At 38.5% G+C, this 23,728-nt stretch overlaps 1 protein-coding gene across 2 annotated transcripts; it reads left to right on the top strand.

The window, feature by feature from the left end:
- Positions 1-2,863: 2,863 nt before the first annotated feature.
- LRIT3 (leucine rich repeat, Ig-like and transmembrane domains 3) lies at positions 2,864-23,267 on the top strand. Of its 2 annotated transcripts, none has more exons than XM_049885525.1 (4): positions 2,864-3,331; positions 6,470-6,945; positions 20,176-20,481; positions 22,043-23,267. In XM_049885525.1, the coding sequence occupies exons 1-4, from the start codon at positions 3,216-3,218 to the stop codon at positions 23,200-23,202; spliced, it is 2,058 nt and encodes a 685-aa protein (XP_049741482.1). In that variant the 5' UTR covers positions 2,864-3,215; the 3' UTR covers positions 23,203-23,267. The 2 variants fall into 2 exon arrangements, with proteins under 2 accessions (XP_049741482.1, XP_049741481.1); XM_049885524.1 differs by lacking the exon at positions 2,864-3,331 and adding an exon at positions 4,169-6,338.
- Positions 23,268-23,728: the final 461 nt, after the last annotated feature.

The following is a 23,728-nucleotide window of genomic DNA, read 5'->3' as shown; positions in this document are numbered from 1 at the left end:
ATTAATTTTTCTAAACCATGAGTTATATACAGTGGCTTAAAATTATTTTATTTCACATTTCTTTAATTGCTAGTGAGGCTGTATATCTTTGCATATCATATTTTCTTAGGTTCTTTTTTGTAAATTGTCTCTTTAGCATCTTTGACTGCATATTAAATAAAATCAAGGCATTAGTCTTATAGCTGTACAACTCTCTATATATTTGGGATGGTAAGCTGATATAATATCCTAACTTATCTCTCCACCCTGCCTTTCTCTACTGTAATCAATACGTTAGTATTTTAAAAGAATCTTTCAAAAATAATGTTTCTATCCCATAATTCTCCAAATTAAAAAAAAAAACCTCCAATTGCCTGCCAAGTAAATATAAGCCCCTCAATTTGAAACAGACTTTCCAGCTTTTTGTCTTTTTTCCGTGGCCAAATGAAAATGTTTGGCGTTCCCAGGGGTCTCTGAGGGCTTTTGTGCCACTAGGTCTTTGCCCATTCAGTTCCCTGCAGCTGAGCCATTGACAGAGAAAACAGGCAGAGCAAGGCTTTGTGCCCAAGGTCACAGAGCCAGCAAATGGCCAGACAACATTTATAATATTGTCTAGAAAATTGATTTCAGCATTGCAATTTGTAAAGCCTTGAACTCGTTTCTAGCAACTAGCAAGGACATCTTTGTTTCAAAACATAAAGGACTTCAACATGATGACCATATTTTAATACTACTTTAGTCAATTAATTTGCTTACATGATGAGACTTAGAAGTCCTGGCTTTTGTTATATGACTCCTGATTTCTGATGTTTTTAAATAGGAAACCAAAACCCATTGTCACTGAGTCGGTTCTGACTCATAGCGACCCTATAGGATGGAGTGGAACTGCCCCATAGGGTTTCCAAGGAGCAGCTGGTGAACTTGAACTGCCACCCTTTTGGTTAGGAGCTGGGCTCTTAACCACTTTGCCATCAGGGCTCTGTGTTTTTAAATAGGTTTTTCTATACTCAACTTGGCATCATGAATTGCTTCTATGTAAGTCATAACATCTGTGAAACTAATAATTCAGAAAGCATTTTGGTCATTGGTGATCAGAGCTCTACCCCCCACCCCCTACTTCCCCACCCCCCCTTCACCAACTCCTCCCCTATCTGTGGCTGCAGTCCCAGCTAGTGGCACCACCAACCACTACAACTGCAGTGCTAGAAACTTTGGAGCTGTTCTTAAATATCCCCTTCTTTTTTATCCCTGCATCTCATCAAGCATTTTTTGCCTCCTAGACGTTTCTTGAAGCTGCATTGTCCTAGCTGTTTACCCGCACTCGCCTAGACTGTAACCACAGCTGGCTAACAGAAGCCTCCTCTCTCTTCTCACTTGCTTTACCTAAGCCTTCCTGGCACGCAGCTGCTAGGGAAGTCTATCTACAATGACAATTTGACGTGCCACCCCACTGCCCAAAGTTGATTGTTCCCCGTTGCTTATAGGCTGATTGCAAGCTCTTTAATAGTGTATCTAAGGCGCTTCTTTCATGACCTCGTTCTTGTCTGGTTTCCAGTTTTATCTTCCATTCTCCCACTTTTTTTTTTTAATTTCTCCTTCAGATCTTAAGCCCAACCAACCAGAATTGCTTGCAGTTCACTGAAGACAGCTTCCTGTTTGTTGCTTTCACTCCTTTGTCCATGCTATTCCCATTGCTTGCAATGCCCCTTTCCTGATTTTTCTCTTAAAAAATTAATATACATCCTATAGGAGGCAGCTCAGTTACCACCTACCCTAGGAAGCCTGTCCTGACCAACACATGCCCGGTTTGATGTTCTCGTGCTTCTTCAGTACTCTGGGCCTGTCTTTTTCGTGTGAGTTCCTTATGTGCAGTGACTGTGTGCTATTCGTCTTTGTACCCCTAGTGCTTAGCCCAGTGCTTGGCACAGAGTGAGTGCTCTGTAAATATCTAATGAACAAACGAATTAGCAGAATCTGAAAATATGAAGTGTTTTATTTAAATCAAGCAAGCTTTTCTGATTCTATTGTTTCTGTATAAAACTATTAATCTTAAATAATATTTCTCAAAAAAAATTTTTTTATACAATTGTTGATCTTCTTAAAGAGTTTTTGGTTTAAGATGGTAGATATAACCACTCAATAAGAAAATTAGAGGACTTACACGTTTATTACCTAAATCCTTGCAATCTCCATTATGTGTGGGAGCAGTTTTATTTTTTAAATTTAATTTCCATTCTCTGATAGTGCCTAATATTGCTAAAAGAAATAACAGTTGACCTTCAATTATGTTTTTTGATGCATGTAAGCTGGGGACACTGGCTTGGAATAAATATATTCTTGAACAGAGGTAATTGCCTTTTTAAACATATTAGGATAAACTTTACACTGTCCCATGAGGGTCTGGAAGTGTCTCAGGACACATTCTCACTGGAGTCTTTGGTCCTGCACTTCAGTGGTGAATTGAAGAATTTTTCCTAAAAAAAAAAAAAATTAATGTCTAGACTTTGTTTGGAAACCCTGGTGGCATAGTGGTTAAGAGCTATGGCTGCTAACCAAAAGGCTGGCAGTTCGAATCCACTAGGTGCTCCTTAGAAACTCTGTGGGGCAGTTCTACTCTGTCCTGTAGGGTCGCTATGAGTCAGAATAGACTTGATGGAAATGAGTAGATTTTGTTTACTTTGCTTTTGGAATGTCCATAAATAACCAATTTGTGGTAACATCAATAACTGTATTCTAAATTTTATGTTATGTGCTTCTGTCTTTAAATTTTATAAAACCTGTGTTAGGAAAGCTGCTAAAAAACAAATGCAAAAAAAAAATTTATAATGCTACTGCACATAAATAATCTACAATTTTTTTTTTTTTAGGATTTTCCAAATATTAAATTACTTTTAACATGAAGTCTATATCTTTAAGGAAAGGGATTTTAAATCCCACAGGCAAGGGATTTAATAGACATTTCCTCGAAAATCTAGATATGGGCAACTATTGAAGTTTTCCTGACATGCGTTTGATCTTCATTTCCCTTAGAATGTGTTTCTTTGCTGAAACTATATTCAAACGCTAGGTCGATTGATCCCCTGCAACATACACTTGAAGGTTAAGTAACTACAGATCTCAGCTAATCCCGTGTAATCTGCAATTACTAAGTGGGTGTTTGCATTCCTGGCACACCAGTTTCTGAATGCCTAGGATTTGGCTTTTACCTTGTGTTCAAATAACGTCTAAAAGGAGTGATGCGTCTATTTGTATGTCTGTGCACCATACTCAGCTTTGCGGAAGAGGTGAACTGTTCGTGCCCTTCACAGTGTACCTGTGATGACCACGGCAGAAATGATGGCACAGGATCAAGGTATGCTCCTCTCTTCACTACCAAGCATTCTTATTATTCCTAGATGAAGGACCCAAACAAGACGCCTTATTTTGAAAGCAAATAGTTTGAGTATTAGAAATCAGAGGAGAGAAGGTAAAATTGACATAAGCTTTGACTTAATGGTGTTAATACTGGTATATTCTATTTAGTTGTCCAGACTTCTTTATTGTGTTCATCTTGACCAGTTTCGCTCTTAAAATCCCCTCAAATTATTTGAGATTCTCAAACACATTTATGTTACAAGAATATCCATTGTGCTCATGTTCATAAAATGTCCCTCTCAGGAGATCACACCATTTCTGTGTGTGTGGCCAGCTCTGCACTTAATTCCAGAAAGAATAAGGAGGCTGGGCTGATCGAAGCTCCTTGACAGGCCCAGAGCATTTCTTTCAGGGTTTTCCATTTCATCTTGAGGACTGTTCATGACAACTGGATAGGCTTTATGATGCAGGAAGAAAAATCCAAGAGTGAAGTTAGATTCATACTTAGAATTTTTCATTTTAAGCTAATAGAATTTACAAAGTAAAGAAGTTCAAAATATATGGATTTCTACTGTCTATTGCAGACAAAGTGGAGCCTTACAAATAACCTCTGGGTTGCTTAACATCTACCTATGAAGGGAGAATAGTTATTTACCTATAATGTGCCTAGAAGTTAAATGCAAAATGGAGCTGGTGTTAGCCAAATACGGTATAAGTTCATTTTTTTTTTTTTTTGAGAGAGTATTTAGCAGCAAAATCAGATATTTTGTGGCTTGGTTGAAGCCTCTTGACTTCAATGAGCCTCTTAAATAATTTGTTAAAAGAATCACTCAATTTATGACCCACAACTTTTTAAACAAATAAATAAAAATAATGAAAACATATTTTTTGGGTATTTTTTCTAGATATTGTATAAACTTTACTTAATCAATTCTTTGTATCTTTTTGAAATACTCACCGGGTGGTTAAAGACAATGAGAAGGATGTAACAAATTAAAGACCTATTTGCCAAATATGTGCAGCAATTAATGACTCAGGCTAGGGAACTTTTGAGAAAAAAATTACAGAAATGTTTCCTTTTCTACAGGGGCCCCATTACTTGGCTTTTATAAAAACCCTAGACTGTTATACCTGGCAAGAACTTTAGAAATAAATTAGTTCTACCCTTTTCATTTTAGAAATGAAGAAACTGAACAGTAGCAGGGATTAAGTGACTTTTCCAAGGTCATGCATAGCCGAGTTGATGCAGTGACTGGGCTGATAAAGATGTTAAGTCTTTAACTTCCAATCCAGGCTTTTTTTTTTCCATTACAGTACATTGGAATGCTGACTTGAGTGGAAACTGCTATCATTCTAGTATTAAAGTAGCACTGGAATTTGTACAACAGAATACAGATAAAGAGCAGGAGGTATCTGTAGAGAATTTCAGTGATTCTGTAGGGTCTTCTCCTAAAGTCATGGGAAGGAGATGCTGCTGCCGGTAATTGTGTTTTATGCTGCTTCCTCCCTTTATATTGTAGGCTGGCTGTTAAAACTAAGTGCTTTAATACCATGTGTTTTATTGAATGCCCATTTAATTGTTATTATTTGCTACATGTATAGTATATTTTATAATGTAGGTGGTGCTTTGTAAAACTTACTTTTCATTTTCAGCATTCCTGTGGAGGTGAGTATATAAATGAGAGACAGACCTATTTCAAGTTAAAATGAATCTAAATTCTAATTGCTCAAACTTTAAACCCACATGTGGGACAGGCTTGTTTTTCTATGCCTGTTCCACACATGCCAGTAAACAAGATCACAGCATGACTTGCTGAAGGTCACTTAAGTTAGTGAGTGATACCCAACCAGTGATGTGAGTGATAGAAAGGAATAAACTTGCAGTTTCTGGTTTATTCCATGGGGGGATGCAATATTCAAGTCACGGTACTCAACTGTAAACATCTAGTGTTAACACTTTTTTTTCTTTTAAAAAGGCTCAATTTGTAACTTTCACAGGGGACTCTTAAAAACGGGCCATTTCCAAAGGCGGTTAAGAGCATGCATTTTGGAGTTTCTTTTTTTTTTTGGACAGTTATGGGTTTGAAAGGTGGCTCTGTATCCCACTAGCTGTGATCCCAGGAAGTGACCTAATGTTGGTGAACCTCAGTTATTGAGTCTGTAAAAATGAGGCTGGCGACAGTAATAGCAAACACTTATTCAGGCTTATTTTGAGCCAGAAGTTTGTAAAATTTCATCTCCATTTCAGTTAATCACCACAACAGTGCCCAATGGGAAAATGAGGTGGAGAGATTGGTGAAGTGACTTTCCATGGCCACAAAGGAGGTGGAAGATCTTAAAACTGGACCTAGATGAATCAGCCTGACCTGTTACCCAATATTTACCTTATAGGGCTGTTTCAATGATTAAGATAATGCATGTTAGGCGTGTTAAACAGGCCTGGCACAGAAAGAGAACCTCATAAACATTAAATTGAACTAAGTGAACCCTGGTGGTACGGTGGTTAAGCACTCGGTTGCTAACTGAAAGATCAGCAGTTTGAACCCACCAGCCACTCTGCAGGAGAGAGATGAGAAGACTGTCTACTTCTGTAAAGATATACAGCCTCGGAAACCCTGTGGGGCAGTTCTACTTTATTCTACAGGGTCGCAGGTTCACTATGAGTTGGAATCAACTTGACAGCAGTGAGTTTGGTTTGGCTTTGAAACCCTGGTGGTACAGTGGTTAAAAGCTATGGCTGGTAACCAAAAGGTCGGCAGTTCAAATCCACTGGGTGATCTTTGAAACCCTATGGGGAAAGAGTTCTGCTTGTCCTATAGGGTCACTACGAGTTAGAACTAACTTGAATGGCACTTAACAACAGCAAGAACATATGTAATTACTGATATTTGACCACTTTTGACCTACAGAAATGACCATTTCATATTGTTCAATCTAATAGTAGCTGCTATCACGATGATTATGATGAAAGAAGAAGATGATGATGATGAATTATTAATGAACAGGTTAGCCAGGCTGAATAGATATTTCTTTAAAAAAAAAAGTGGGAAATGGAGAATTGATATACTTATTAAGGATTATTTTCAAGTGGTTTCAGAACACAGGTTTCTTTCCATTACTCTTGTTGTTACACTAGGTTGGTGCTCTGCAATGACCTGGATATGAACGAGGTTCCCATGAACATCCCCGTGGACACTGTGAAGCTTCGCATAGAGAAGACTGTTGTCCACAGAATTCCTGCTGAGGCCTTCTACTACCTGGTGGAGCTTCAGTACCTCTGGTTGACTTGCAATTCCGTGACTAGCATTGACCCCAGCAGCTTTTACAACCTAAAGCACCTGCATGAGTTGCGCTTGGATGGGAATTCTCTGGCTGCTTTCCCTTGGGCATCTCTGCTGGAGATGCCCCGTCTGAGGACCCTGGATTTGCATAATAACAGAATAACCAGTGTGCCACGTGAGGCAGCCAAATACCTGAAGAACCTCACCTACCTGGATTTATCAAGCAACAGACTAACCACATTGCCACCAGATTTCCTGGAGAGTTGGTCCCATTTCTCAGATGAAACAGCTTCTAGAAGCCTGGACGTTGCACTAAGAAGAGTTATTCTCGGTAAGCTCACAAGCCTCTGGACTTCTCATGTGCGGATAATTTGCAATGTATACCTTTAGTTATCCAGTGTTTTGAAATCTACTGAATTTTGTTTCTTACTCTACTTGCAAGTTTTAAAATAAGATTTTATTCTGTCTTCAGTGAAAGTTTATACAACAGTTTAGGCTCCCATTCAACAATTTCTGCACAAACTGTTCAGCGACATTGGTTATATTCTTCACAATGTATGAACATTGTCATTATTTCTGTCTGGTTGTTCCATTTTCGTTAATCTAGTTTTCTTGCCCCCTTAGATTCTCCTCTTTGTTTTAAGGTAATCGCTGACTGTTTGGTCTCATGTAGCACATTACTTACAGGTGATATTCATTGTCTTTTGAGCCAGTTTGTTATTTAGCTACTAGATGACTTCAGAGGTTTAGTTTCTGTTCAAATTTTGAAGAGTATCTCAGGGCATAGTCTCAGGAAGCCCTCCAGTCTCAAACCAGTCCAGTAGGTCTAATACTAGATGGTTCTGTTTTGGTTTTTTTTTTAGGAATTTGTGGTTCTGTTCCACATTTTTCTCCCATTCTATCACAAGATATCTACTGTGGCCTTGATTAGAGTGGTTAGTAGTGGCAGCCAATCACCATCCAGTTCTTCTGGTCTCAGGGTAGATGAGGCCATGGTTTGTGTAGAATATTTGTCCTGTAGACTAGTTTCTTCTGTAAGTCTTTGGTTTCCTTCTTTCTCTTTTACTCCGGACAAGTAGAGGCCAACGGCTGCTAACCAAAAAGTTCAGCGGTTCAAATCTACCAGGTGCTCCTTGGAAACCGTATGGGGCATTTCTACTCTGTCCTATAAGGTCGCTATGAGTCGGAATCAACTCGACGGCAACGGGTTTTTATCTTAGATGGCCACTCACTCTGCTTGCACTTTTAATGGAACAGCACCTTGTCAGTCGACCTATATTACCAGTGTAATGGTTAGTGTGTGTGTGTGTGTGTGTGTGTGTGTGTGCGTGTGTGTACACGGAGTGGTGAAAGGTGACCTCATAAACTTAGGCAGTAACATTGATTTAGAAAGCCTTGAACTAAGTGACAAAATCTACAAATTTGCCCTGGTTCTTGTGAGCACACTACAGCTCCGTATTCTGCTATAGTCAACCTTCTGTTCTGTTCGCTTTTCACCTCTTCATCAGGAGTAGGAGAGGGGTGTGGGCATCTTTATGAGCTAAGAGTGATTTAATTAGTTAGGAAGAACAACTTTCAAATTTCTTCATGTAAAAGAGATGGTGGAGACACCAGTAATTTGGGTCTTCTGGAAACCCTGGTGGCGTAGGGCTTAAGTGCTATGGCTGCTAAGCAAAGGGTGGGCAGTTTGAATCCGCCAGGCATTCCTTGGAAACTCTATGGGACAGTTCTACTATGTCCTATAGGGTCACTATGAGTCGGAATTGACTCGACAGCACTGGGTTTGGTTTTGGTTTAATGGGTCTTCTGTGAGAAGGAATTGACTCTATGGCAGCGGACTTTAATGGGTCTTCTAATGGATTTACTCTCTTAGTTTAGCTGTGATTAGTTTTATTTGTTTTGATCCTGCCTCCTGAATTTGTTTTGTATTCTTAAAATGTAAACCCCTGAAGACCAGCGAGTCCCTGTCTTCTTTTTTATGTATCTTTCCACAGTGGTTTGCATGGTGCTGTACATGGGCCTGGATATGCCCAGTAATTGTTGTTGCCTGATTGAAATCAGTGAACTCAGGGGTATATGTGGGCAGTGGAGTCTTTCATACTTTAGTGTGAAACACAACCTGAAGCTTGGATCAATCAGATTGACTTCCTAAAAATTTTGTTATACTTTTCACTCAACGAAGGCTGTGTTGTCAGTCCTCAAGTTATGGCCATTATGGCTGCAGAAGAGGTTGCATTTCTTAGGAGGATGAAAGAATTTCTGGATCTTTGGCCAGTGAAATGACTTATAAGTCTTTTGGAGAGAGAGGTGACAGAAATGGTAAATTTGTGCCTGGATGTCTGGCACAAATATTTACTGATAGAGTAAAAATAAAAATAAATGAGATTTATAAAAAAGAAAGTTCTGTGATAGCACTAGAAATGGCTTTTAGCATTGCTTTTTTTGAAATGTAAATGCATTTGGTGCTTAAACCCATTGCAGTAGAGTGGACTCCGACTCATAGGGACCTTGTAGGACAGAGCAGAACAGTCCCAAAATGTTTCCAAGGCTGTAAATCAATTTTTTTTTTTTGGTTTTAACAAACATTAATTTATTTTCTCACAGTTTAGAAGGCTAGAAATCTGAATTCAGGGCACCAGCTCTAGGGGAAGGCTTTCTTTCTCTTTCGGCTCTGGGAGAAGGTATTTGTTCCTTGGTTCACTGGTAATCTTTATGTGGCATGGCATCTATCTTTCCCCAGCTCTGCTTCTTGCTTGCTTGTTTAATCTCTTTTATATGTCAAAAGTGATTGACTTAAGACACACCCTATACTAATACTGTCTCTTTAACATAACAAAGAAACTAATTCCCAAATGGGATTATAACCACAGGTATAAGGGTTAGGATTTACAACACATATTTTTGGGAGATCCAGTTCAATCCATAACAGTCACCATGAGTTGGAATTGACTCGACGGAGACTAACAACAACATAGCCTAGCATACCTCGATTACGTTTCTGGGCTTCAGTTTTCTCTTCTGTAAATTGGCAATGAGAACCTAACTCAAAGGATTACTGTGAGAATTTAATCAGTTGATGTAAAAGGTGTGTAACAGCTGTGTTATACATATGCAATAGTGCTATTTTATTATTTTACTCTTATAGTTTATCTTCCTGCCATTAATTTAACTAAATCTTATTTGGAACTGTGTTATAAGGCTGTGATTTAAACTTATAACACCTTTGGGATTAACCAAAACATCCTTGGGTTTACTTACTTCTGTGAGTCAGAACTGACTTAATGGCAACAAATTGGGTTTCGTGTATGTGAGAAGTACTTGGTTCAAAAATTAGCCTTTCAAGTGTCAGAAGGTATATTTTACTTTCTGTCTGGCTAAGAGTAACCTTGTTCTTCTGCTTCAGGTTTTTGTCATGACTGGAATGTCCTAGGTCATGGTGCAGTTTTGTGTCCCCTCCCTTCTGGAAATGCTTTTTATTGATGTGACTACTGAGCCCCATTTTTTCCTTGGTCTAATCATTTCCTAGGGTTGCCTTAACAAAGTGGGTGCTTATAAGAGCAGAAATTTATTGTCTCCCTGTTCTGGAGCTAGAAGTCCCAATTCAAGGTATTGGCAAGGTCATGCTCTCTTTGAAGGCGCTAGGGAATGAGTGCTCTAGTCTTTCTATGCTTCTGGTAGCCCTGGTGACCCAGTGGTTAAGAGCTCAGGCTGCTAACCAAAAGGTTGGCAGTTTGAATCCACCAGCTGCTCCCTGGAAACTTTATGATGAGGCAGTTCTACTTTGTCCTATAGGATCTCTATGAGTTGGAATCTACTCAGTTGCACTGGGTTTCTGGTAACCCCAGTTGTTCCTTGGATTGCAGCTATAACTGTCTGGTAACATGGAATTCTTCTAACATGGTGTCTCTTCTTGTTTTATTAGGATGCCACTCAGATTGGATTAGGACCCGCCTTACTCCAGTATGACCTTATGTTAATTTACCAATAGCATCTTTAAAGATTCTAATTCCAAACAAGAGCACATTCATAAGTACTGGGGGCTAGGACCTCCACTATCTTTTGGGGTACTCAGTTCAATCTGTAGCCCTTTGCTGTGACTTTTCCTTTAAGGTGGTATGCAAATGTCAGCTTTTTGGAAAGAAATTTTGGAATATCTTTCCACCTATCTAAGGATTCCCCTCCTTTTTGTCTTATTTTATTTATTTATTTTTAAGTTTTATTGTGTTTTAGGTGAAAGTTTACAGTGCAAATTATTTTTTCTTTCAAAAATTTATACACAAATTGTTTTGTGACTTTGTTTGCAATTCCTGAAATGTGTCAGCACTCTCCCCCTATCCCTTTCCACCTTGGGTTCTGCATGTCCATTCATCCAGTTTTCCTGCCCTTTTCTGTCTTCTCATCTTTGCTTTTGGGCAGGTGTTACCCATTTGGTTTCATATACATGATTGAACTAAGAAGCACATTCCTTACATATGTTATTGTTTGTTTTATAGGCCTGTCTAATCTTTGTCTGAAAGGTGGACTTCAGGAGTGGCTTCAGTTCTGAGTTAGCAGGGTGTCTGGGGACCACAGTCTTGGGGGTTCCTTCAGTCTCTCAGACCAGTAAGACTGGTTTTTTTTTTTGTGAATTTGAATTTCGTTCTACATTTTTCTCCTGCTGTAAATCTTTATGGAAGCAGATCGCTACATCTTTCTCCTGCCGAGAGGCTGGTAGCTTTAGTTAATTGGCCTAGTAACTGTGCTACCAGGGCTTCTTTTATGTGGTGCTCATGAGATTAAAAATATAAGAAAAAAGTATAGGATAGAAAGGAGAATCATGTAAGCTTTTCTTATGTAGCCATTTTACATTTTGTCCACTGCTTATCTAGTTCTTCAAACATTTTAAATTCAGGAATAAAAGAAATATGGTAGAATTATTTAGAGGACAAAAAAACACATTAATTTATTTTAAAAGATATTTATGAAGCCCTTATTACATACACTGTGATGAGCAACTATACTGTAGGATCTGTTTATTTTAGTCAGCACCTTGTTCCTTATGAAAAAGACTATGAATAGCTAAAAATTATCTTAATTTATGAGTTAAGATTCTCTTTTTTCCTACATATTTTTCTGTTTCTTGGAAAGCAATTCTTAGTTCTAATACAATTACCTAGTGGAGAGGTGTAGTAAAAAGTAAAATTCAGTCACTAAATTGCTATTAATAGCTCTCTAATGATTAGTTACTAATATTACACAGCAGTAATTTATAGAACATTAAAAGTTTTCACTTGTGAAATGAAGTCTTGATGCATGCTACAGTATGGATGGAACTTGAAGGCATTATTTTGAGTGAAATAAGCTAATCACAAAAGGACAAATATAGTATGACATCATTACCAGGGGTGGGGAAAGAGGGAAAAGAAGGGTTAGTGGTGATGGCAAAATTACATTGATTAAGGGTAGGGTTGCACAATTATTGTAATTGCTGTCAGTAAGTTGTACACCTGTAAAAAGCTGAAAGGCAAAAGTTGTGTGATAGATATATTTACAACAATGATAAAAAAAAAAACAAAACAAGTAACTGATAAGGCTGCTTATATACAACCATACACCTCATGGTATTTGGTTTGGAGGTTTAGAGTCATGGTTTCATAGGACATTTCAGTTAATTGGCCTAATAACATGTATAGTGCTTCTATTCTACCTCCTGGTTCATTGTGTAGTGCTTGGGCTCTTAAAAGCTTGCAAGCAGCCATTCAAGGCATAACAATTGGTCTCTATTCATCTGGAGCAACAGAGGAAGAAGGGCAGTCAGGAATAGGAAGATATGGAATGTGTGGCTATTTGCCTCCACGAATAACTGCCTCTTTTGCCATGAGAACAGAAGAACTGCATGGTGCCCGGCCACCGTTACTGAACATTTTGATCAAAGATTCCACAGAAGAATCCTGGTCAAAAGGGGGAAAATGCAGACCAGAATTTCAAATTCTCATAAACCCCAGATTTCCTGGAGCCATGGAGGCTGGATAAATCCCTGAAACATTTGCCCTAAGATAATCTTTAAAACTTAAACCAAAAATATCTCCTGAAGTCTTCTTAAAACCAAACAATAGTTTAGTTTAACTAGTAAAAAGCATCTACATTGAGCATTATGTTCTTTTAAGATCTATCTATATGGAATCAAAGTGACAAGAGCAACTTGGAAGATTAGATAGGAACCTTAGGGGCAGTGAGCATATGTTAATGAGGGAGGAACAACTCAGAAAAGAGGGTGGGAATGGTTGCACAACTCGAATAATGTAATTAATGTAACTAAATTGTGCATGCAGAAGTTGTTTTAAAAAAAAAAGCAAGATTGTTGACAGATTATGCTAAATGTAACTAATGCCACTGAACGATTTGTGTGGAAGTTGTCAAATGGGAACCTAACTTGTGTAAACTTTCACCAAAAACTCAATAAAATATTATTTTAAAAAAAAAAAGCACAGATAGTTAGGGAGGATAAAAATGATGACCCAATCACGTGCTGTTTATAAATGATACATTTTAAATATGAAGATATAGATGAAGAGAAAGTAAAAGGATAGAAAATGAAATACCATGCAAACAGTAAGGATCTGGAAGTTGGAGTAGGTGTAATAATATCAGACAAATAGATGTCCTCCTGATTTCAAAAGTACTACAAAGCTACACTAATCAAAATCATGTGGTACTGGTATAATGATAGACCTATAGGCCAATGGAATAGAATTGGTCTGTAGCCAATTGATTTTTGACAAGGGTGCCATGTCCATTCAATGAGGAAAGAATAGTCTAACAAATGTGCTAGGATAACTGAATCTCCACATGCAAAAGAATGAAATTGGACCCATACCTCACACCATATGCAGAAATTAACTCAAAATGTATCAATGACCTAAATATAAGAGCTAAAACCATAAAACTCTTACAAGGAAACATAGGGGTAAAGCTTCATGACCTTGTTTTTGACAATGGGTTCTTAGACATGACACCAAAATCACAAGTAACAAAAAACAACATTGATAAACTAGACTTCATCAAAATTAAAACCTTTTGTGCCTCAAAAGACTCTATCAGGAAAGTGGAAAGATAACCCACAGAATGGGAGAACATATTTGGTGCTGGGGTTTGAACACAGGCAGTCAAGCTCCAGAACCCACACTCTTTCCCACTCCTTTGAGATGCAAGGTTAGTGTCTTAGTCATCTAGTGCTGCTATAACAGAAATACCACAAGTGGATGGCTTTAACAAAGAGAAATTTATTTTCTCACAGTCTAGTAGGTTATAAGTCCAAATTCAGGGCGTTGGCTCCAGGGGAAGATTTTCTCTGTTGGCTCTGGAGGAAGGTCCTCGTCCTCAATCTTCTCCTGGTCAAGCAGCTTCTCAGGCGCAGGGACTCCAGGTCCAAAGGACATGCTCTACTCCTGATGCTGCTTTCTTGGTAGTATGAAGTCTCCAACTCTCTGCTTGCTTCCCTTTCCTTTTAACTCTTTAGAGATAAAAGGTGGTACAGTCCACACCCCAGGAAAATTCCCTTTACCTTGGAGCAGGGAGGTGACCTGAGTAAGGGTGGTGTTACAATCCCACCTTAATCCTCTCAACATAAAATTACAATCACAAAATGGAGGACGATCACATAATACTGGGAATCATGGCCTAACCAAGTTGACACATATTTTGGGGGGAAACAATTCAATCCATGACAGTTAGTAATAACACAGGGTTATTTCCTTCAGATATGCATTACTTTACTGATCTTTTTAAATCATGTATTAATTAATAAAAAAAATATTTAGGGAGAGACTTTTCAATTACTCCCTTCTACGTGAGCAAAAAATAAGCTTAATAAAATTCTCCTTTAGTGGATCCTTAAGAAATAAACTAGTTTCCTATAAATAAACATTTAAATTAACTATGAAGCTTGATTTTTGATTTGCAATACAGGTAAAATTCCAAGTGCTCTTCATCAAGATTAAGCAAATATTTGCACAGGCGTGCTCTGTAAGGCCTAATACTATTTATCTTGGAGGGAAAGCCTGCAGCAGGGGAGGCATAAAATGCTTTTTTGAGTGCTTTGCTCAATGGTAACAACGGACTTGGAATGGAGTTTACATGTAGGGCAGTGGAGCACAAGCATTCCCACAGAATTTTCTAAAATGGTATTAATTTAATTCAGCAAACTCAATCCCTGTTGATATGCCCTGCTGAAGATACAAACCAACATAGTTAGGGCTTGTTGTTCTCCAGGTGCTTTTCTGCGGGCTTCATGTGTGTTATTTCAGCCCTCACCACCACTGTGGGAGATGAGTCTGGGATTATCACCACCCTTTTTTCACAAATGAGGAAAATGAAATACAGAAAGTCTAAGTAACTGGCCACTTTCATGCAGCTGGCATAGAGGCAGTCAGCTTCACATTCATGGTTCATCTCCAGTGAACCACTCTTTTTAAGCTTTTTTTCTAAAAAAATTAAGGAACTGAGGTATAATTTGCACACAGTGTAATACAAAATCTTAAGTGTTGTAGGTGCTGTTGAGTCGGTTCCTACTCATAGTGATCCTATATACAATAGAATGAAACACTATCTGGTCCTGTGCCATCCTCACAATTGTTGACCACATTGTTGCAGCCACTGTGCCAATCCATTTTCCTCTGTTTCGCTGACCCTCTACTTTATCAAGCATGATGCCCTTCTCCTGGGACTTGTCTCTCCTGATAACATGTCCAAAGTACGTAAGGCAAAGTCTCACCATCCTCCTTTCTAAGGAGCATTCTGGCTGTACTTCTTCCAAGGCAGATTTATTCTTAAATGCTGATAAATGTATGCCCTCATGTAACCCACACCCGCATCAAGATATAGATTATTTCCATTGCCCCAGAAAGTTCTACTGTGCCTCTTCCCAGCCAGTTCCCCCCACCCTGGGCAAATACTACTTTGATTTCTTTCACCACAGATAAGTTTTGCCTGGACTAGGACTCATATAAGTGGAATCATACGTGATGTACTCTTGGGCCTGGCTTCTTCCACTCAGCTTCATGATTTTGAGATTAATCTATATTGCTGCATGTATCAGTAGTTCTTATCCCTGAGTAGAGTTCACTTGTACAATGTACCAATTGTTTATCCTCTCTACTGTTGATGGGCACTTGGGCTATTTCTAGTTTTTAGCTATTATGAATTAAGCTGCTGTTAACGTTCTTATCCAAAGCTTTTTGTGGCATATGTTTTCATTTCTCTTATATAAATCCCTAGGATTGAAATTGTTGGATTACATACAGGGTGGCTGTATATTTAACTTTTTAAGAAACTTCCAGTTTTCCAAAGAGGATATACGTTTTACACTTTCACTAGCACTGCGTGACAGTCTGGCTGCTCCATATTTTCACCAACATTTGATGTTGTCAATCTCTTTCATTTTAGCCAATCTGGGGGGTGGGTGTGTCAGAGAGAGGTATCACATGGTGAATTTCATTTGAATTTCCCTGATGACTAATGGTATTGACATGTTTTCATGTGCTTATTCGCCATTCACATATATTCCTTTATGAAGTACTTGCTTATCTTTTGCCTTTTAGGGTTGTCTTTTTGTTAATGAATATGTCTTTTGTCTGTTATATACATTTTTAAATATTTTCTCCAAGTCTGTATCTTGTCTACTCATCTTCTTAATGGTGTCTTTGGTAAGGAAGCTTTTCATTTTGATGACATCTGATTTGTCAATATTTTCTTTTACAGTTAGTGCTTTCTGTGTTCCATCTTAGAAATATTTGCCTATCTTAAAGTCACAGAGGTATTCTACATTCTTTATAGTTTTAGCTTTTACATGTAATTTTTAATTTTATATTCTTCACTTTTTTGCTAATGACTATGATACTGCTCAAATTTTTTTGAGTATAGTGTGAAGTAGGGACTGAGGTTTATTTTTTTTTTTCCAAACTGATATTCAGTGGCTTCAGCACTGTTTGTTGAAAAGACTTTCATTGCACTATTGAATTGCACTGGTGCCTCACCCTTAAACGCTATACACCTTTTTCTCCATAAAGCTGGCCTTTGCCTTCAAGGGTGTATAGTCTGGCAAAATAACTTTCATAAAGGAATTTATTGCTTACTTTTCACACACACAAAAAATAAAGCACATTTAATCCAATTACTGTGGTGCATGAAAAACATTACCCTTTGTAGAAAAGGATAAGTCATAGTTCATCTGCCCCAGCCAAGAATAGTTACATAACATAAATTTGTTAATGCAAATCACTGCGATTGTAGTCAATTTGTTGCCTTGCAGGAATGCAGTGCAAGTAACAGTTTAACTTCAGGGAGTTCTGCTACTTTTGTCCCCAAATGGAGAGCATTTGATGAATGTATTTCTCCCTCAGATCCCTTTCATTATTCAGGTTTTTAAAATTATACCTTTGGCCTTAGCTGTTTCAAGCTGGAATAAATATTTTATTTTTAAGAGATTAAAACAATTTCTTCCTGGGTTACATAAGTTTTAGATATAACCACCCATATTAATTTTTGAAAAGGATCTTGTTTTACCTTTAACCCATTTTCTGAAATGTTTCAAAATATTAATGAATGTATAATCAATCCATAGCATTGCTCTTGAATCTTCCCCTGTATAGATATTTATGCTCTAGACACAGCTGCTTTATCATTTTTTTTTTTTTATTTGTAGTTGCAACCCATGACTCTACATGTTTTTGGATGATGAAGAGATGAGTTATGGTGGAGAAAGTGTTATATTAGGAGGGTAAAAGATCTGGGACTTAGAGCTTTAAGCCACTTACAAAGTCAAGGTAGTAATCTCTTTGTGCTTTAGTTTCCTCTGGTGTGAAATTGGAAGAATAATACTAGCTTCATGAGCTTGGTAGTAGACATATAACGTGGTGCTCTGTAATGACAGCTTTAAGATCAGAATACAAAGGTTCAAGTCCAGGTTGTATCCAACTGTGTGATCTTGGGCAGATTCCTTAGCCTTCCTTAGTCTTGGTTTCCTCATTTTTAAAATGTGGATGATAATATTACCTATGTCATGCTATTGCGAGGATTGAGTTAGACACTTTTTTAGCATGCTTAGCACTGCTGGGAGACAATTTTCCATGGGTCTAGTGTTTCTTGTGATCAGAAGCAGGCTGTTTCTATTAAAAAAAGGCTTTGGAAGATGGATATATGTCTCCCTTTAGAGCAAAGAATAGACATGACTACTATCCAAAATAATAAGGATAATGTCTCCATCCATAGCTGTGAGCAATAAACTCTTTCATTTCTGACTAGAAGTCTTATATCTTCTACTACCATCCGTACAACTGTGGCAGGCTAACTTGCCCAGGACTGCAGGGTTTCCCGGGACATGGCCTTCTCAGTGCTGAAAGTAAGAAAGTCCTAGATGAACCACCATGGGTTGGTCACCCTAGAGTAGGGTGGAATCTCAGGCTCTTTAGAGGCCTTGATGACTGTAGCATTTGCCACATAGGAAGCAATCAATAACTGGTAACGTGTTATTATTATATAAAGAAAAAATCTGATATAACAAGTCAAAGTGTTTTGCAAGCGTTAAGTATTCAATACGTACTAATTATTATATGACAGAATGAATTCAATGTTTGCAGATTTACAAATTAATCTTAAAGGAAAAATATGAGCCAGTCAAAAACTATTATTGTGATAAAAACAGGCATACATAAAAATCTAGAATTTATGAATGAACAGTTGAATTTTCCACCATGGTCAGAAGTTCTAAAACTGCAGTGCTGTCTTGTTTTGGAGAGGGTTTCTCATGAGGCAGATTATAGTTCACTCCATTTATAAAAACCCACACCCACAAATCTCTTTGAGATGAATCCTTTTCTACCTTGGATTTTATATGAGGCTCGTATGGAACATCACCCTTAAGACTCTTAGAGAGCCTTGTTTAAGAGGGTCTGTGAGGCACCCACTTAAGATCTTTAGAGTCTCTTCTCTGATCCCCTGCTTCTCTGAAGCACATCTTAGATCTTTTTGAGATCTTAGCAAAGAGTTTTATAGTTCCACTATGGATTTGATCTTTGCTCTGAAGCTCTTTATTTGAGAATTTTTGGAGGCTGAGAATGAGCAACAGTTTTATTATTGAACCTAGCAACTTTTGGCTCCTTTATATTCAGCAGTTCTTTCTTTAGCTGTTGTCTTTCCTTTACATTTTACTATAAACAACTGGCGGGGGTGGGGGTGGGGCAGTGGTAGTTCCGTGGTAGAATTCTCCTCTTCCATGTGGGAAATTCAAGTTAGATGCCCAGTCAAAGTACCTCATGCACAGCCCCCACCATCTGTCAGTGGAGGCTTGCATGTTGGTATGATGCTGAACACGCATCAGTGGAGCTTCCAAATGTGACGGAGTAGGAAGGTAGATCTGGAGATCTACTCCCAAAAATCAGCCTATGAAAACCCTATGATCACAATGGTCCGATCTGCTACCCGTCAGGAGGACGGTGCAAGACTGGGCAGCATTTTATTCTATTGTTCATGGGGTTGCCATGAGTCAAGGACTGATTTAACAACAGCTAACATAATGTAAGCAGCTAGAAGACACTGGGCAGCAGGTTTCAACTCTCTGTGTGGAAATACCGTTAGCTAGATCATTCATTTCATTGAGTATGTTTTCTAAATTCCATGTTACCACAGGTGACAGTGTTGCTAAGTTTTCTGCCACTTCATAACAGCGAACCTCTTTCCTCTGGTTTCAAGTAGCATTTTTCTCAATCATCCATTGCCATTGAGTTGATTCCAACTCACTGAAACACTATAGGACAGAGTAGAAATACCACATAGGGTTTCCAAGGAGCACCTGGTGGATTCGAACTGCTGACCTTTTGGTTAGCAGCTGTAGCTCTTAACCACTATGTCACCAGGGTTTCCAAATAGCTCCCTCACTGTATATGTAGCATTTTTGTGGACTTGGGGAGTCCTTTGGTGGTGCAAATTGTTAATATATTCAGCTGCTAACCATAAAGTCCACCCAGCGTTGCCTTGGAAAAAAGGCTTGGCAATCTACTTCTAAAAAACCAGCCATTGAAAACCCTATGGGCCACAGTTCTACTCTGACACACATGGGGTCATCATGAGTCAGAGTCAACTCTACAGGAACTGGTTATAGTACCTGAAGTCAAATATTGACTCTGACCCTGGTAAAGCTATGTGACCTGGGGCAAGTTATTTAGTCTCCCTGTGTCTCAGCTTATTAATCTTTAAAATGAAGATAATAACACTCTCTTCCTCATAAAATTGTTGGGATTAAATGAGATAATGGAGGTAAGAACTTCTTATCTAGAGCGTAGCCTAGACCAGAATAAATGCTCAATAAACGTTACCTGTAATATCATTAATGATCTAAACAGACAGGATGCGTTCATTCAGGTTGCTGGGTTGCAGGGCAAAAGTGACAGAGAGGTGGCTCCACCTCATCTCTCAAAGCAGTTCTTTTTTTAGGGAGACAGTATAGACACCTGCTTTCCCCAGAGCCTGTGATGTAAGTTGACACCATCAGAAAAAACTTTGTCAACTTTTTTCTCTCCCATTTTAGGTTTACAGGACAACCCTTGGCTCTGTGACTGCCACATTTCCAAAATGATTGAATTGTCAAAAGTTGCTGACCCTACTGTAGTGCTTCTTGATCCACTGATGGTTTGTAGTGAGCCTGAGAGCCTCACAGGGATTTCGTTCCAACGGGCTGAGTTGGAGCAGTGCCTGAAGCCATCTGTGATGACCTCGGCCACCAAAATCACATCTGCTCTGGGTAGTAATGTCCTGCTGAGGTGTGATGCCACTGGCTACCCCACCCCACAGCTCACATGGACCAGATCCGACAGCTCACCAGTTAATTATGCAGGTAGGTATTTCCTTCATTTTGGAGACCTGATGGTGCAGTGGTTAAGAGCTATGGCTGTTAACCGAAAGGTCAGCAGTTCAAATCCACCAGCTGCTCCTTGGAAACCCTGTGGGGCAGTTCTACTCTGTCTTGCAGGTTGTTGTGAGTCGGAACTGACTTGACGGCAATGAGTTTGGGTCTTTTTTTTTTTGGTTCTTCATTTTGTTCCTGTGAAACTAGGAGTTCACAAAGGTCTCAACTTAATCTCATGCTTTTGTTTGATTTGAAGGCTGTGATTTTATTTCTAATAAAATATACCAAGATTGTTGGATACAAGGGATTTGAAAGGTACATTTTATTGGTTAATGTCCTTTCAGTCTATCTACTAACCACATAGATAAAATTAGCCAATTTGATTCTTTTCTTCAGTAGAAAACAGCACGATTCAGTGGATGGGTGATTACAGACAAGGTGTTTGTCTTGCTTCATCATCTTGAATACATCTGACTTCAAAGTGTTTAAACATTACCATTTTTTAAGATGACATTTCATACAAATTTCTCATTTTTGAATGATAGTTTAAATAATTAATTACACAGAAGCCTTATTGTGAAACAAAAAGTTTAATTTTTAAAAATATTGATTACATAGATTTTTTTTAGATCCTTCTATAACCAAATCAATGACGTGGCTGTGATTTCTATTTGGGTAACCTTAAGAGTGACATTCCAAAGACTACAGGGATATATTTTTAAAGCTCTTTAACAGAATTAGAATATAGGTTGAAATAATAAAACCTGATGGAATAAAAAAAGCTAAAGCCTAATATTCCTTAAAAAAGCAAATGGCTCACAGTTTAAAGTAACAAGTTAAGTTTTGGTTTGTTGGAATACAATTCTGTGCATTATTATTTTTCAGAAAACTTCAGAAATCAAGACAAAATGGAAATATGCCCAGATTTTAGTGCTTAAGAAAAGTTCCAATCTTTTGTAAAATAAACTGTATACTATTGTGCAAACAAGAGAACCTATGGTTTAATAATTCATCTAAATTAAATATAAAATGAGATATTCAGGATCTAAATTATGACTGTCCCATGACAGAAAAGGAATCTATAGTGCTTTCTGGCTATGTGGATAGGTGACATTTTATTACAATGAAAAAGTACTTCGCGAAATACTTAGATGAGGCATTGTGATGAACATTTTATAGACTCAGCACTGAGTTGAAATTACAAGTGTGCTTTGAGATCATTTTGCCTGATCTTTTTATTTTATAAATGAGAAAACAGGGGCCCAAAGAAGCTGTTTGACTTGTCTAAAACTACGTATCCCTTAGTGGACAAAAGTTTACTAAAACCCAAGTCTCCTGATTCCCATCTCCATGTCCTTCTTAAATTCCATTCTCCATATAGCTGTCATGGGATCTGGCATGCCCTAGACCTTCATCACCACCCACAGAGACTTGCAGTGTACCGTTTCCCTCCTGGCTTAGTATGAGAGGGGCTGCTTCTCAGCTGGCATGTTTGCTCGAGTGTTTCCTTTTTTTTTTCCTCACAGAATGTACGTTTGTTTTCTTCCAGTAATTCAGGAGTCTCCAGGTGAAGGAGTCAGATGGTCCATAATAAGCTTGACAGGCATTTCTTACAAGGATGCTGGGAATTACAAATGCAAGGCCAAAAATTTGGCTGGGATGTCAGAAGCCGTGGTTACTGTGACAGTGGTTGGTGTGGTCACAACCACCATATCTTCAGAAACATCTGAAGGAACTGGAGAAGGCCACCCTGAGCGAGAGGTCAAGTCAGGGTCTGGGAGATCTGTATCCGTCTCTAATTCATCATCATCTCCTGGGCCCTCTTCCTCCTTTTCTTTCTCCCTTGTTTCTTCCACTTCTCTTTCTACTTCTACTTTGTCTCCTCCCTCCACTGCTTCCTTATCTCCTTCCATCTCCTCCACTGGTTCTTGGACCACAACACCAAGCACTAGAATTTCAGCCAGCACCACCAGGGCCAGCGGGCGGTCACTCCAGCTCCACCCAGAAGGGAAAAGAAATTTAAAGATGGAGGTGGGTGGAAGCAAGCTTCCCCCAGATAGTGCAAGCAGGAAAGAAGAGTTGGCATTTTTGGATCGAGCAATGCCTATGGAGAGAAATGCCACAATAGAAAACCTCAGAGTAGTCAGAGAGACTGAAGAGAGTGTGACTTTGATGTGGAATACCATCAACTCTGCGCATAACTCTGCAGTGACCGTTATGTATTCCAAGTATGGTGAGAAGGATCTACTCCTGCTGAATGCAGACTCCAGCAAGAGCCGAGTCACCATAGGAGGTTTGGAGCCCGGCAGGCAGTACATGGCATGTGTGTGTCCAAAAGGGGTGCCTCCTCAGAAAGACCAGTGTATCATCTTCTCTACAGACAAAGTTGAAGAGGAAGGTGATTTTCAAGGATCTTTCCTTGTCGTGGTAAGCAGTACTGCCTGTGTTGTTGTCTTGCCGTTGGTTTGTTTCCTGTTGTACAAAATTTTCAAACTTCAGTGTAAGTCAGAGTTTTTCTGGGAAGATGACCTGGCCAAAGAGACTTATATCCCATTTGAGACCCCATCCCCCAGGTCTCAAAGTGTGGTGGAACTCTGGACACGAAAGCACAAAGACGACTCAGAAAAATTGCTGCTTTGTTCTAGGTTGAGCGTGGAATCTCAGATGACGTTTAAAAGTGAGGGCTCTAGATCAGAGTATTGTTGCTAAGGCTTTGCAGCTCAGGTGTGTGTAAACCATAAATTAAGAGTTTGAGGTTGCAGCCTACCTTCTGTTTGGATAAAAACTGCATTTAGCTATAAAATGGAAATACAGATCTTCATATCATCTGTGAAAATCACAAACGGAATGCTATTAAGTGGATTTTTAAAAAAAAATAACATAAGACTTCTGAACTTAAAAGACAAATAATCTTGAATTTTGTTATGTGGAAGGTGTCTGTGGAAATAATTTTTAGGGTAGTGCTTAATAAATTAATAATACATTTTAAGGCAATGTTTTAGTTCCCAAAAATAAATTCATGTGAAAATAGTTGTAAAAAGTGAAGTCTGCATTTTAAAAAAGATAATTTTTTTAAGTAGTGAAGAAGATTAGTATAACCAGCCAAGCCTTCATTCTCATTCATGTTCAAGGTGCTTTATGGCATTTGCTCTGAACTTTTGCTGGCGTGGCCTACAGAATGAGAGTTGGATAACAAAGAATTTTGCCTTCACCAAGGTTAAATCCAGCCCAATGG

The sequence above is a fragment of the Elephas maximus genome, chromosome 5 (genome assembly GCF_024166365.1).
Source record: "Elephas maximus indicus isolate mEleMax1 chromosome 5, mEleMax1 primary haplotype, whole genome shotgun sequence".
In the NCBI taxonomy this organism is placed as follows: Eukaryota; Metazoa; Chordata; class Mammalia; order Proboscidea; family Elephantidae; genus Elephas; species Elephas maximus.
This window is presented reverse-complemented; position numbering and strand designations above follow the sequence as displayed.

Bases quoted from the DNA above. Each gene is read 5' to 3' on its own strand.
- LRIT3 (XM_049885525.1), top strand. From the start codon at position 3,216: ATGCGTCTATTTGTATGTCTGTGCACCATACTCAGCTTTGCGGAAGAG. The intron at 3,332-6,469 runs GTATGCTCCTCT...TTGTTACACTAG, and splicing joins AATGATGGCACAGGATCAAG to GTTGGTGCTCTGCAATGACC. The intron at 6,946-20,175 runs GTAAGCTCACAA...CTCCCATTTTAG, and splicing joins ACTAAGAAGAGTTATTCTCG to GTTTACAGGACAACCCTTGG.